The 14,655-nt window shown below is 36.9% G+C and overlaps 1 protein-coding gene across 1 annotated transcript in view; it reads right to left on the reverse strand.

Moving 5' to 3' along the window:
• Positions 1-14,655, reverse strand: part of DNAH12 (dynein axonemal heavy chain 12) — a 152,858-nt gene that overhangs the window by 47,987 nt on the left and 90,216 nt on the right. Inside the window, exons 43-50 of the mRNA XM_016205506.2 lie at positions 12,997-13,158; positions 9,680-9,874; positions 7,319-7,452; positions 5,859-6,021; positions 5,093-5,173; positions 4,545-4,721; positions 1,975-2,106; positions 131-220 (exon numbers count right to left, since the gene is read on the reverse strand). Coding sequence (XP_016060992.2) covers positions 131-220; positions 1,975-2,106; positions 4,545-4,721; positions 5,093-5,173; positions 5,859-6,021; positions 7,319-7,452; positions 9,680-9,874; positions 12,997-13,158 — 1,134 coding nt within the window. The remainder of the gene's footprint in view (positions 1-130; positions 221-1,974; positions 2,107-4,544; positions 4,722-5,092; positions 5,174-5,858; positions 6,022-7,318; positions 7,453-9,679; positions 9,875-12,996; positions 13,159-14,655) is intronic.

Consider the following 14,655-nt stretch of genomic DNA (forward strand, 5'->3'; position numbering starts at 1 on the left):
TTTTAATGCAAAATGGAATATCTCCTTATGTTTTATATAGTATTCCATAATACATAATATTAAAAATCTTATACATCTCAGCAAAGTTACATTTACAAAAAATAAAAATAAAAAATTCAGTGAGACTCACTGGAATGTTGTCCTTGTCATACTCTTTCAAATCTCTCAAGAAATTCATATCTCCCAGAAGCTTTTTGCTAGGTCCCCAGTAATCTAATATCTATAAATAAAATTTTGCAAACTTAGTAAATTAAACTTAGTACAATTAAAAGTGCTCACTATAAAATTTTTTCTTCTTGAAGTTTAAGATATATTTTCCAGAGACACTATATACTGTCAAAATATCAACTTTTATCTTCTTGGAAGTAAAGAGACTCCTCTCCTCAAGAGCATGTTATACATATAAAATATTTAAAATACAAACATGAAATTACATATTAAGTTTATTGTAAAAATTAAACATCGAAAGGCAAATGATATTATTTCCCTTTAGAAAACAAGAAAAGCAACTAGCATAGATACCGTCACAATTTCATATAAGGAAATATATTTTTGTTATCTCAACTTTTATTTTCCATTATTCTTAACTCTTTCAAACCAGAAAGGTAGTGATATAGATGGAAATTCTGTGTTTCCTTCCCCCCAGATTCACATATTGAAACCTAATCCCCAAAGTAATTGTATTTGGGTCTTTGGGAGGTGATAAGGTCATGAATGGGGTTAGTGTCCTTATAAATGAGACCTCAGGGAGCTCCCTTTCTCTTCCGCCATGTGAGGAGACAGCGAAAAGACAGTTGTCTACAAACTAGAAAGCAGACTCTCACCAGACACTGAATCTACTGGAGCCTTGATCTTGGACGTCCTGGGCTCCAGTACTGTGAGAAACAAATTTCTATTGTTCATAAGCCATCCAGGCTATGTAATTTGTTATAGCAGCCCTAATGGACTAAGACAGGTTGCAAACGTTTTTCTTATAAACAACCTACCTAGGCTCCCCAAGTGAGAGAGATAGACAAATATTACACATTGTTCTTCCAGTGATAAAGCACATGGTACATGCCTGTGCTAGTAAAAAATATTAACTAGCTGAACATTCTTTTTCCTACTTACAGAAGCCTGATAGGGGTGTACCTGTGGTGTGGTGTGTGGTGTGAGTGTGTGTGTGTACATGAAAATAATTTGGTAAGATAAGAGCCTTTTTATTTCCTTCATTATCTCAAAGAAGGATAGAATGACCAAAAAAAAAAAAAAAAAAATCCCAAACCTGCAAGTCAGGGATTCCAACCCTGAGCTTTATATAACTTATATAACTTTAGTTTAGGATGAATGTTATGCCTTCCTTTTTAAGGGATATAGTCTTGAATAATAATCATCTATATCAGCTAACATTTATTGTGAGCTTACTATTTGTGAAGCTTTATACATAAGAGCTCTATATGTATTAACTAATCGAATTCTCACATTAACTTTATGAGGCAGGTACTATGATAACCCCCTTTTTACATTTCACAGAGATTAAGCATCTTGCCCAAGGTCACATTGCTAATGGGACTGGGACAGACATTCTGGATCTAGAGCACATGATTTTAACAACCTCACTATACTGTAACACAGCAGAATTTTGAATGCTCAGAAACAACACCTATGTGGTTATAGGTGAGATTCTTAGCTGGAAAAGCACAGGAAATCGCAGTGTTCATTCAATCCCAACCCCATGATAGTGGGGAACCCTGCATAGACAGAAAAGGAGATAGAATCAGTTGGGCCCACATTTTTCTGATGCTATACTGCCTTAGCTTTGCCCTGGAATAAATACAGACAGTGTTTTCCATAATTTATTCTGAATCCATTCAATCTGGAAACCAATGTTTCTTCCCTATTTATATGTTTCTATTTATATTTAATGTGATAATAGTTGCTGTGAAGTGTTCTTTACAATCATAAATATTATTTAAATCTGTGTCTAGTTATTACCTTGCCTCCAGTTCCTGAAGGATCTGAAATTTTTTCTGGTTTTATATCTTTCATGACACAAATAGCAGCCATAACTAGCTTAACACCAGATGGAGGATTCTTCATTGATTTCACGATTGTAATGTCAGATGGCTAAATCAAAAGAAAACAGGGTATCTTCAGAGCAGTTTATTTCTAAATAATGAGCTTTTAAAGTAATGTTGGAGAATTAGCATAAAATTAATATTGGAGAAAAGCATCAATTTTCATTTGAAGTTGCAATTCTGTTTTGCTTTGCACCACTATAAAAGAATTAACAATTGAGAATTTAGCATAGATTAACAGCAATGGTTCTCAGATATCTGAAAGATCACAGATCTCTATGAGAATATTATGACAGCTATAAACCTTCCAGAAAAAATATTTTTGCACATAAACACAAAATTTGCATGTAATCACACGCCAAGCCCATACATGGAACCCAGGTTAAGAACCCTAATTCAGACAAAGACTTAATTCTTTATTTTCTTATATGTAATATTAGTTTTAACTCCCTCGCCCCCCCAAAAAAAGAAAGAAGAGGTAGGTTCCAATTCGAAACTTATTTTTAAAAAAGGTATATACTGTTATGATAGACACAAGAGATTTGCTTACTTAATATCCACTCCAATATCCTCTGACCTCTCTTGTAATTGCTAGAAAGCCAACAACTACATATTTTTAGTTTCCTGTGCAGCTAGAGTTGTGGGAGGTCATGAGGTTCCACCACCAGGTCACTTGAATGATAAAAGAACTCAGAATGAACAAGTGGGGAGATGGGCAGAGTGTGAGGCATCCGTTTTGCCCACATGGATTATAGTAGAGATGATGTAGCTCTGTAGGAAGCCTCTGCAAGCTTCTGACTCAGAGGGATCATTCCTCTGGTAGACTCTGCAATTTGGCTTTGTAAGTCATTCCTGCCAGTTCAGCCTATAACCTGTTTTTTCAGCTCTTCCAACAATTCTGTAATCAATTTGTAAAATTCCCTGAAGAGTCCTATCTGCTTATACTAAACAGAGTAAGTTCTCTTCCCTGCAACTGAACCCTAAGTCATATCAAATACAGTATTTGATACCAAGAATGGTATCAGCAATAGACTCACAGTGAAAGGAGAAACTAATATTAATTAGATACAATAGCTGGAGGAGTTTGAAGACATCAAGAATCCTGGGAGTTTCAGAGAATGAAGTGCTGAAAGTTCATGGTACACAGTGATAAAACAGTTGCTTATATTAATGCTCATGATCATCTAGAATGGACTCCTTCTTAAAAACAAGGCTTTGTCAGAATGACTGTCTACTGTGATAAATGTCTAAGGAGAGAATGAAGAAAGACCACTGGGTAGAGTGTGGCTTTTAAATGTGCCAAAGAGCAGACAGGAAGAAAATATTAAGCTCAGGGTTTTAAATTCTGGCTCACAGTACAGCAAGAGCACTAGGAAGTTTCTATAAATGCCCTAAAGCAATCTCATGTTTTAAAACTACAAGGCTGATATTAACTGAAAATCAGATAGAATTTGATCCTGTGAGATGCTGAATTACCTATAAGTTGAACACATCATCTTGTCAGGTCTCTTGCATGAAAGTTAGGGCTCTGATTAGAAAAGAAAGCAAAGAATGGGGTCTGAATATACTGAACCACCATACACACTGGGCCTCCCTGGTCAACAGAAGCTATCTCCCTGCTCCCTTTGATGAGGTTGTTCAGGTCTATGCCTAAAGGCCCTATATAGCCCCGGCCAGGTAGCTCAGTTGGTTAGGGCATCACAGGCCATGGTTGTGGGTTTGATCCCCAGTTAGGGCACATACAAGAATCAACCAATGAATGCATAAATAAATGGAACAACAAATTGATATCTCTCTCTTTCTCTCTCTCCCTCTCTCAAATCACTAAAACAACAACAAAAAAACACAATATAAAGTCATATACAACACAGTGTAATGCAGACAGGTGCCACCCATATCTGTATTGGAAATGATCTTTAAGTTTTTCTGTACATGCATGTCCAGGAGGCTGCAGACGGGTAGCTCCACATTCGATTTAGCATATGCCTCCTGATCCATGTACAGAACTACTTTGGCCTTTTGGAGTCTGTTTGCTCCATTTTCATTGAAATATCCTGAATGAAAATTATAAATAATATATGAAAAGCAAAAAAATAAAATAATATATCAAAGAGGAATTGTTAAGAGTCAAGAACCAACCGTGGGCAGGTGGCTCAGTTGTTGGAGCGCAGGTTCGATTCCTGGTCAGGGCACATACCTAGGTTGCAGTTCGAACCCTGGTGAAGGTTCGTACAGGAGGCAACTGATAGATATTTCTCTCTCACATCGATGTCTATCTGTCTCTCTCCCTTCTTCCTTCTCTAAAAAAATCAATAAAAACATATCCTCGGGTGAGGGTTAAAAAAAAAAAGTCAAGTTCCACTTGACTAGACCAAAACAATGTAATATCACCCACTGAAAGAGAACTACACTTAATAATAACCAAGTGCCTGTAAACAATTTTACTTTGTTGCTGAAACACAAGGTAGCTAATTCTAGCACTCTCACCTTTAGTGTATCCAGTGCAGACAGAGCTGCTTCCAAGGCTGGAATCGCCTCAGCTAAGTCACTTTCACACTCATTTTTCAGAAGTTGGGCTTCTTCAGCCTTTCCACTGGCTATCTCTTCATCTAATTTCACAAACTTTCTTTTTGCTTCCACTTGTGCGGATTCTATCTCAATAACCTAATGAAAAGAAAGAAAAAATAAAGACAGTTCCTCAAACATCTTATTGCTTTCTTCCTTCTAGAGACAAGAGAATGTTTGAAAATTAGGGAATCCAACATATCATTTTGAAGAGTAGAAGAGCCCCAGATAAAATGAGGAGAAATGCAAGTACATGTAACCTAATTTGGCAATGGGCTTCCCACCTCCCTTCAAAAATGAAAGAAACCACATGGGACCCAAAGAGCTAGTCAATCAATAGAAAAGGGTAGAGTCCCTAAGGCCTAATGGCAAAAATTAAGGCTTATTTTCAAAGCTAATTTTACATATTTAAATTGTCTTCTGACATCAATTTAAAAAACACACACACATACACATTCAGGATAATCTACCTGCATCATATGTGCATTTTCAACTTTAGCTTCCTCCAATTTGGGCTGTAATTGAACAAGCTCCATTTTCATTTCACCGACCTAAATAGACAGATCATCATTAAGTTTTCTTAGCTACAATAGCTACAGAAGCCAGACATAGAAAACTGAAATTTAAATGTATCATAAGATATGAGGGCCAGAAAATCTTAATATTTTCTTCCAGTTCTTCACGATAAAAGAAATCATGAGAGTGTGACAAGTTTTCTTCACAAAATGCTTCATCTTCCTTGAGTACATGACAGGGCAGTGTGAGAATACAGCTGCCATGGAAGAAATGCAGACAGAAAAGAAGGCGGTGGCTCAGGATATGCCTGTTATACTGTGCACGTGGTATACGACGCAAACCAACCACCCTACCCTCTGTTGTTTGTATTGAATTAATGCTAGTAAGCATTAGTAGCACTTGACCCATTTTTTAAAACTCCAATCTTATATTTTAGCAGCCATTAAAATAAAAAGTCAACCCGGACTTATTATATTCTCTCTAAATTCCAAAAAATTAAGAATAAAACAAGATGTATTTGAGTCTGTGTGGTCTGGGCAACTTAGTAAACGTCTCTAAAACTCACTGTACTCATCTATAAAATAAAGATCATAAAAGTTTCTATCTTGTGGAGGTGTAATTGAAGGAATGCATGTGAAACCTATAACACAGTCCCTGGCATGTACTATTTCTTACATTTCCTAATACATAGTACCATTTTGAGCAGCTTGTAAAATTTACCTGAGACTCAGCAAAAGCTAGTTTGTCAAGCCCATTCACATATCGTTGCTTTGCTTCCATAACAGCTTGTCGCTTCTTAGTCAAAAGCTGTCTAAATGAGGCAATAAGTTCAAGATAAGAAGTAGCAGTAACATAGTTATGTCGTCCTAACTCATGCAAGAACCTAAAAGAGAGGCAGATAACATATCTTACTATAAGTAATAGGCTTCACAAAGTACGAGGTAAATTCAACATAGCAGTAACAACAAGCATTTAAGAATAAAGGTTAATTTCATTTAGAGGGTGCTGAGTACTTGAACTCCATAGAGTTCTAGAATTCTACACATAACCACATCCCAATTTCTTGTCTGCAAAATATCAAATAGCAAAGATGCATTTTAAAAGCACAAATCAATGAAGATCTATATCAAAGGTGAACTACAGCAAGAAAGATATAGGCCTTTTTACATGTTTCATACACCATGAAGATCTAACCCTGTAAGGGATCCAAGATATTGTGTAAAGTAGGCAAGAACTGTAGAAAAGGGGATTGCAGAAAGGACAGTAGAATGAGTCATCATTCTTTGCACAAGTGTGTCACGTGTCAGCTGACTGGGGTATGGCCAGAAGTATGAGACTGCTACACATACACATGGAAACAACAGAAGCAAAGATGTCTCATGGCAAGTATGTAGACTAAGCGCCCTTCTTGGAGCAACTGTCCAAGCCAGCCATGCTAGCTGGATAGGCAATATACTATATTACATAGTGATATGAGCACTTGGGCTTATGCACCTTTGAAATGAAGAGCTCAGAGATTAACAGAGGTAAAACAGATACTTCTGAAGAATCCACAGCCCACCAACTACCTTCCTTTATCTGAGAACTTCCACCCAGTGCCCCCATAGCAATGTTTGTTCTATGAAACTTGCCACCCTAACCATAACTGATCAGACCAGAATCGGACACTGGATACAAACAAGGCTAATCACACTTCGGAACAAATATGGAATGGGAATTGGAAACAGCCAAGCAGATTCTGCCTATAGCTGGAAGTGCAAGAAGTAAACATGAGAAGTGAGAGGCAACCAGTTTCCTCCAAATGCCCAGGGAAGCAGAAAATTCAGTCTGTAAAGAGAGAAGAAAGTAAATGCCCAGAGAGAAACAGGAGTGAGAAATAGAGAAAAGGCATTTCTGGTTTTAGAATGGCCTTCTAATTCCAGCTTCCAGTTACTTCTGAGATCCAGCTGTATTCTTTCCCTTAAGCTTTGTGAGATACCTCTGTATCTTTATAATAAACTCCCCCTTTTCGTTAAAGCTAGATCAAGTAGCTTTCTATTACTTGCAAGCTAAGGGTCTTAACTAATTAAATGATCAGAGAGATCTAGAAAACATAGAAACCCTATTCAAATTGTGGGCTTTCACAGAAAGAGATACTTCAAAATATGACACTTGTAATTTAAAAATTCGTTAATATTAACCTTTCTGAAAGATCCATAATAGAAGTGTGAAAGTGTTTGCAGAGTGGAACTATCTCTCGTCGTTCAACCTCAGTAAGCTCCAGTGTTTCTAAGAATTTCACAGCTACAAGCTCAAGGGCATCTTCGGGCCATGGCTAAAAATAAGAAAAAGAAAATGTATGAAATTTAATATGAATATCCCGCTCCAACTATGTAAGTCAAGTGCCTTTCTATACAAGAATAATTTGGGGTTGAGAAAATTAAACCTTAATGGGGCAAACAGAATTAGGGGACTGAGGTCACAAGTAAATCTATGAAAGATCTAATAAATATGTTCATAAACTAAAATTAAAGATAACACAATATAAAGGAAAGGCCAATGATACTTTGCATATAAAAGATGCACTTCACTGCTTTCCTAGCTCTTCCACTTGGATGCACAGGCATCCCAGACTTAGTATGACAGTGGCAGAGGCTGCCAGTTGCCCACCTAATGTCTATCGGCCCCTTTTCCTTCGGACTCCAATTATACTCTAGATAGCTATGTGCCCAGCTAAGAGAGCACACTTCCTAGACTCCCTTGCAGTTCAGAGTGGATAAAGACATAAATGCCACTGCTGGGTGAGGCTTTCAGGAAACGCTCTCTAGAGGGTTACATCGAGGTGCCTGTGTCCTTTTTGCCTTATTTCCCATTATTCTACTTCTTGCCTGGAACACAAGTCAGAGCTCCATCACCCACCTTAGACCATAAGATGACTGTTAGGGTGGAAACAACGTGCTAAGGACAATAAAGCAGAAAAATCTTGGCATTCTGATGACTTTGTGAAGCCACAAAAGCCCTGGTCGGCTTACTGTCCGATTTTTTTTCTCTGTCAGAGGGAAAACCCTATGTGCAGATGGGTTTCTGTTACAAGTAGCCCATCACAATTCCTAACATTACATCCAAAGCTGAACTTTTGAATTTCTTCCTCACAAATTCACTTCCTCTCCAGTCTTTCCTGTCTCAGTGAAATGGTTCCTTTGCTTTTTCTGGGATGTGCCAAGCATGTTCCTGCCTCTGTGCCTCTGAACTTGCTGTTCACTCTGACTGGAGCCCTCCTCACCTAGGACTCCCTTTGGTTCACTCCTTCACATCTCTGTTCAAACGCCAACTTATCGGCAAGGTCTTCCCAGAGCACATTTTCTAAAACTACATGCCTTCCTTCATTACACTTTCCTTTATCTGGAGTTTTTTTCTTAGCACTTACAAATATCTGATATATATTTATTTGTTCATCTGTTTATTTTCTGTCCTCTCCCACTAAAATGTAAAATCCATGAAAGCAGGAACTTTGCTTTTCTCATCACTGTTATCTTTAATATCTGAAATAGAATTTAATAAATATTTGAAATATTTATTTGAGGAAATAATCTAAGTTAAATGAGTAACTAATCTCCACTTGCTTATTAGAATAGTTCCCAAATTTCCTTTCACTTAGATTAACAAGATCCTTGTAATTTTTTTCTTTGTAAGTAGACAATATGTACATTAAGATCAATTTTTTTTAGTGTCTGACCCTCTTCCTAGTAAAATTCAAACTTTTTTAATTGAACACTCCATTAGTAAAAAAGTTTTAAGCACACACAGCCAATGTATGCATATTTATTAATAGATTACACAGCCGTGGGCAAAAGCAGGTTTACAGTTGTGAGGTTTTTTTATATTTTTTATTTTTATTTTTTAAATATATCTTTATTGATTTCAGAGAGAGGAAAGGAGAGGGAGAGAGAGAGATCGAAACATCAGTGATGAGAGAGTCATTGATCAGCTGCCTCCTGCATGCCCTCGACTGGGGATCGAGCCCGCAACGTGGGCATGTGCCCTGACCGGGAATCGAACCATGATCTCCTGGATCCTAGGTCGATGATCAACTGCTGAGCCACACCCGGCCGGGCATGAGTTTATTTTTGTTTTATATATTTTCCATATGAACAACTGTAAACCTACATTTGCCCAGCCCCGTATTCATGTGGAATTATTGTGCTAACACATTTTTTAAACCTTAATAGAGGCTTCTAAAGATTTATTATTATTGGTGGATTTTTGTCAAAGGCCAGAATAAGTGTCAAATGACTTACACATCATTGAAAACATTACAAAAGTTAACCTTGTGTCCTAGGTGCTTCATTTTTAATTATCCTGGTAATCATGAAGGTTTAATTCTCTCTGTAGCACTTAGAATGTTTGTGGCTAAAGTGACAGAAGCCAGTTTTACTGTGTCTTCAAGAGTAAGTGATCAAGAAACACTTGCTGGTTGTATATTACTGAAGCTTGAGTAAGGTTTCAGTAAAATTCCAAAAGATTTAGTTGTCCCTCTCCACCAAAAAAAAAAAATTACAAACCTGAAACCAGTCGATGGTACAGCAATTGATGAGGGATGGAAACTGTCTCAAGCGATTTCGAAAGGCGTCTCCAATGGGGCTGAAGGCCACTACAACGTGAAGGTTATCTTTACAGCGATTCACAAAGAATGCAAACAGGGCTAAGGGACTAAGCTCGCCCTGTTTATTGCCAGCCTGAGCTACAGGACGAACACCCTGGGGAATATCAGAAAACAAAAGGCCGATAAACAAAAGTAAGTAAGCTGATGATGAGATTAGTGGGTATTAGAATATTAAGAATTTTTATTTCTCTCCTTGTAAATATCTTTAAATTTTTGTCTTCATATCAATAGAATAGCTTTGATATAGTTTGTACTTAGAAGACTTCTCCAAACTCCAAAATTTTATAATTTAAAAATAAATAACTTCCAAGAATTTAACTTATAAAGATATACACAGAAAGTTCACCAAGATATATTCAACGTTGTTTTTAAGAGGAAAAAAATCTAAAGCACCTAGTTAAAAACATTATAAAACACCCATATATTGTAATTTTATACAATTGTTAAAAATAATGAGATGTATCGATGTAAACGCCATGAAGATCAGCAAGACAAAATAAGTGTGTGTGTGTGTGGGGGGAACCAACAAATTGTGCACAGAATATATAACAGGATCCTCTTTGTTAAATTAAAAAATATATCAGCTGTATGTATAAGTACATGCACACCTTTTTCGGGAAGTAATCACAAGGAACCATTAGTAGTGGTTAGTTTTGGTGAGATGAACTTAAGGGACAGTGTGAGAGGGAGGCTTTCATTTTTTTATTCTGGACATTTTTCTTGGTTTATAGCATTCTTTTTCTTCACTTTGGACATTCTTATGCTGTTTGAATTCTCTATACTTGTAAATATCTTACACTTTGCATTAAAAATGTAAATCGGGTTCTTTGGTAATGAGATTATGGGTCACTTTTAATTTTCTTTCTTTGTATACCTTTATATGAGAAAGGCTTTTTTTTTTTTAAACATATCTTTATTGGTTTCAGAGAGAGGAAGGGAGAAGGGGAGAGAGAGAGAGATAGAAACATCAATGATGAGTCATTGATAGGCTGCCTCCTGCACGCCCCCAACTGGGGATCGAGCCCTCAACCCGGGCATGTGCCCTGACCGGGAATCGAACCCCGATCGCCTGGATCCTAGGTTGACACTCAACTGCTGAGCCATGCCCGGCTGGGCGAGAAAGACATTTTATGTGAGGTTAGGCATAATGGCTCCAGAACCAAACTTCTTGAATTCAAATCCTAGCTTGCAGTTTATTACCTATGTGACCCTGGGGAAAGTTATTTCACCTCTCTATATCTTAGTTGCCTCACCTTTAAAATGAGAAAAAGAGTATCTACATCGAGGGTTGTTGAGGGATCAAATGAGTTATAACATGTGAACATTTAGAATAGTTCTTGTCATATAGGTAACAGCTAGTTTTTATTTTATACCCTACATTTCTCCTTGTTCTGAGCACAAAAGGTCTCATAGTCAATAAAGTGTCCTGTAAATAGATTTTTTTTTAAAATTTGATATAGGAAGTGGTCACAATGGTCATATATTTTCTACAATGAATTTATTTCTAAAAGAATTCTCTACTATAGTTATGTTCTACTTTATGTGATAGCTATATCATGGAAAACTGTAAATCAACACATAAATGCATTCTGATGGTAATTCTCAAATTATGATTACTAAGATTAGTGTTAGTTTATAAAAAATTATGTTCAGGTGGTCTACCTGCACTAAATGTGGTACATTGAGAGAAACGTTGCAATAACTTAATTCTGCAAGGAGCACAAATGGCCCCGTGGAAAAAGTCATCTGGAAATGTACGTCTGAGGTTGGAACTCTGATGAAGTGAGACAGGTGTGCTGAGTCTTTAAGAGGTGCCCTCTAGGTAGTGCCAGAGCCAAGGTGTAGAGGTCAGTTATCAGGAATGAGGTTTAAAGTGAAATGTTTGTCAGAGGGATGGTCTTCGAAGTGGGATGCACAGGATATGTACAGTGTGGAAAGAAAACAATAGAACATCTTTCATATTACCTTTTATATTTTAAAAGATCAATATAAAGCAAGCAGAAACAGGGGTACATTTCAATACCCCTGAGTTCTGAAAATGGCTATGTCCTTATGGATAAACTGATGTGGTGTTCCTAGGCTTGGGTGGAACATGAAGAAAAGAAGTTCTTAAGGCTGCTGTTGGATCACACCATAAAACAATAGTGAAGCAGGTTTTGTAGCAAAGTGACAGGAGGAAAAGATAAACAATAGCTAAAATGAGCAGGAAAGCCCAGCAAAGCTTAGGAAATCCTACTCCCCAAAGGTGAGTAGTCCTTGAATGGGAGTGTGGGGAATGAGTTTATCATATGGATTAGGAGAAACACCATTCTTCATCAGCCTTGGCCACATTTTTGACATCACCCAGATAAAAGTAGAGAACTTGGGACCTTTTTTTTTCTCCTTCCCCTCTCAGACTACAAACTGGTAATGTGCCATTTACTGAGGGCTTTTTAAGTGTCTGACACTCTATAAGTGCTTTATTGAATTTGATCCTCAGACCTCACAACAACCCTGTGTAGGAGGAACTATAATGTATATAATATTTCCATTCCATACAAGAAAAAAGCAGGGTGCTTGAACTACTAGAGTAAATTCATTTTACTCCAGGTGTTATCACTAAGGCTGGAATGAAGCATCCAGGTGTGAGCAATGTACTCTGCAGGTAAAAGTAGTTGTGGTAACTAGAAAAGGGAAATTACTAGCAGAGATCTTGCAGGGGAAGTTCTTAGAAAATGGTGGTTGAATGGCAGGACATCTGAAGTAGGGGGTGCTCCACAATTGTGTTTTTTGTCAATTTAACCACAAAGCATGACACTCAGATATACTGGAACTAGTAAGACAAGTAGTTTATTAAGGGTTTTGAAAAATTTTAACCAGTGGCAAAACATAAAAGCTAAACCAAGTAATATTTTAAAGCTATGTTTTCTCACATCACTGTAACCCTAAGACACGATTTAAAATCTCTAATCAGTCATAAAATAGGCTAAATAAGATAAAACTGATGAAACAAACTGCCATCATTATGAAAAAAGGAATTTTAAAATAAAATTCTGTCTCACAACTATAGTAAAAGCAATTTAAAATCCACCAAAAAAGATTAAAATAATAAACTTTAAAATTTGAATTACCAAAATCTTCTGCACAAGCTATATTTATCCTAAAGTGCAGAGAAAAAGTTTCAAGATAAAAGAGCATTTTTGTGCTGGGAAACACACTCCCTAAAAAAGTATTTACCTCCATCACTTCTTGTTTTTCATCCGCTGCAAAAATGTTAGGTACTTCTCCAGTATTGAGCACGCTGTCGATATCCTCTAGGAAAGCTTCCTCTTTCATCTGAGTGTCCGTGATTAGAAAGACTGTCTTCTGGCCCTTCATGCCCACATTCCTTAATAGAACCTTAAAATAAAAATGTGCTTATAAGCAGAATATAGTAGACATTTGTCGTTTTTGCTTTCCCTCCCTTTCTCCTTCCCTTGATAGCAACTTCTGAATTTTAGAGTAGTACCTCTCCCCACTTCTGGTGGGGCTGCCAATCAGGGCCTACATTTTGCCTGCCCCCAGGTGGGAGACCCCCCCACTGGTCAGAGTTCCCCAAGCCCATGGACATGGTCACTGATTCCAAGGAGGGAATGTGATCTAACTGGGCCCAATCATAGTCTTACTTCAGGGGCTAAGAAGGACTTGAAAACAGAAAGAATCTCAGTCATTCTGAGATGTAGAATATAAAGGTCAGTAATTTAGAACTACTAGGGGCGAACTGTGTTGCCACATAGATGAGTTTGCTGGAGAAAGGAGCCAAATGGAAAGCAGGAGATAGAAAGAGTAAATACTGAGGACTTACCTTGAGCCAGTAAATTCAGCCATGTCAAAAGCCTGTGTACCTCTGGACTCTTAAGTCAAGTAAGACAATAATTCTGTCTTTTGTTTAAGCTAATTTGAGCTTTTTGTTTTCTTTTGTTTGTCAATTGCAACCAAAGATTCCCAACTAATATAAAGGTATAAACTCAGTGGTATGCTGGAGCTGACTTTTTTGGGGCAGTAGACTGATTGTTAAAATTTCAGGAACTTGTGAGTAGACCGCTAAACACAGCCAGCATTAAAAATTAAATTATAGCCCAGCTGGTGTGGCTCAGAGGTTGAGCATTGACCTATGATCCCAAAGATCATGGTTTGATTCCCGGTCAGGGCATGAGCCCGGAGTTGCAGGCTCAACCCCCAGTAGGGAGCATGTAGGAGGCAGCTAATTAATGACTCTCTCATCATTGATGTTTCTCTCTCTTTCCTTCTCCCTTCCTCTCTGAAATCAATAAAGATGTATTTTTTAAAAATTAAATTATATGAACTTATAATTAAATAAATTATATTAAAAACAAAGGTAACCAATACACTACTACTTTATTATGTTTACTATTACCTATGCTATGGAAGTTATTTAAATTAACTATTTATACAGTAAAAAACAACGTAAGGTGTTCAAATACATAACTCTTTAAAACTCTGTTTTCAGTGATATCATGTTGATAGCTTTAATCATCCATGGTGGGAGTTTTTACACACAGAAATTTGCAAATGCTAAAAATGAGAGATTCCCTTCAACCTCCTGGAGAGTTGGTTGTTAACCATTTGCCAGCATACCACTGGATATATTTTAAGTGAAAATAGTATCATTACTTCTGCAAATAATTTTTTAAATATTTATCTTTATTTTAAAATAATATATTTAATGTTTTAAATAAATTATATCATTTAAATAACTGCTGAATTTTAATATTATACAAAACTGTGCCTTTTTTTCCACTAAAGCCATCTTCCAACAAGCAAGCTGTTGAGATTTTAGAAACAATTTTCTCTCATCAAAATCAGACAAGCTAGCTTTTCAAAAAGTATTGTATC

Source organism: Miniopterus natalensis, chromosome 15 (genome assembly GCF_054644295.1).
Source record: "Miniopterus natalensis isolate mMinNat1 chromosome 15, mMinNat1.hap1, whole genome shotgun sequence".
NCBI classification, from domain to species: domain Eukaryota; kingdom Metazoa; phylum Chordata; class Mammalia; order Chiroptera; family Miniopteridae; genus Miniopterus; species Miniopterus natalensis.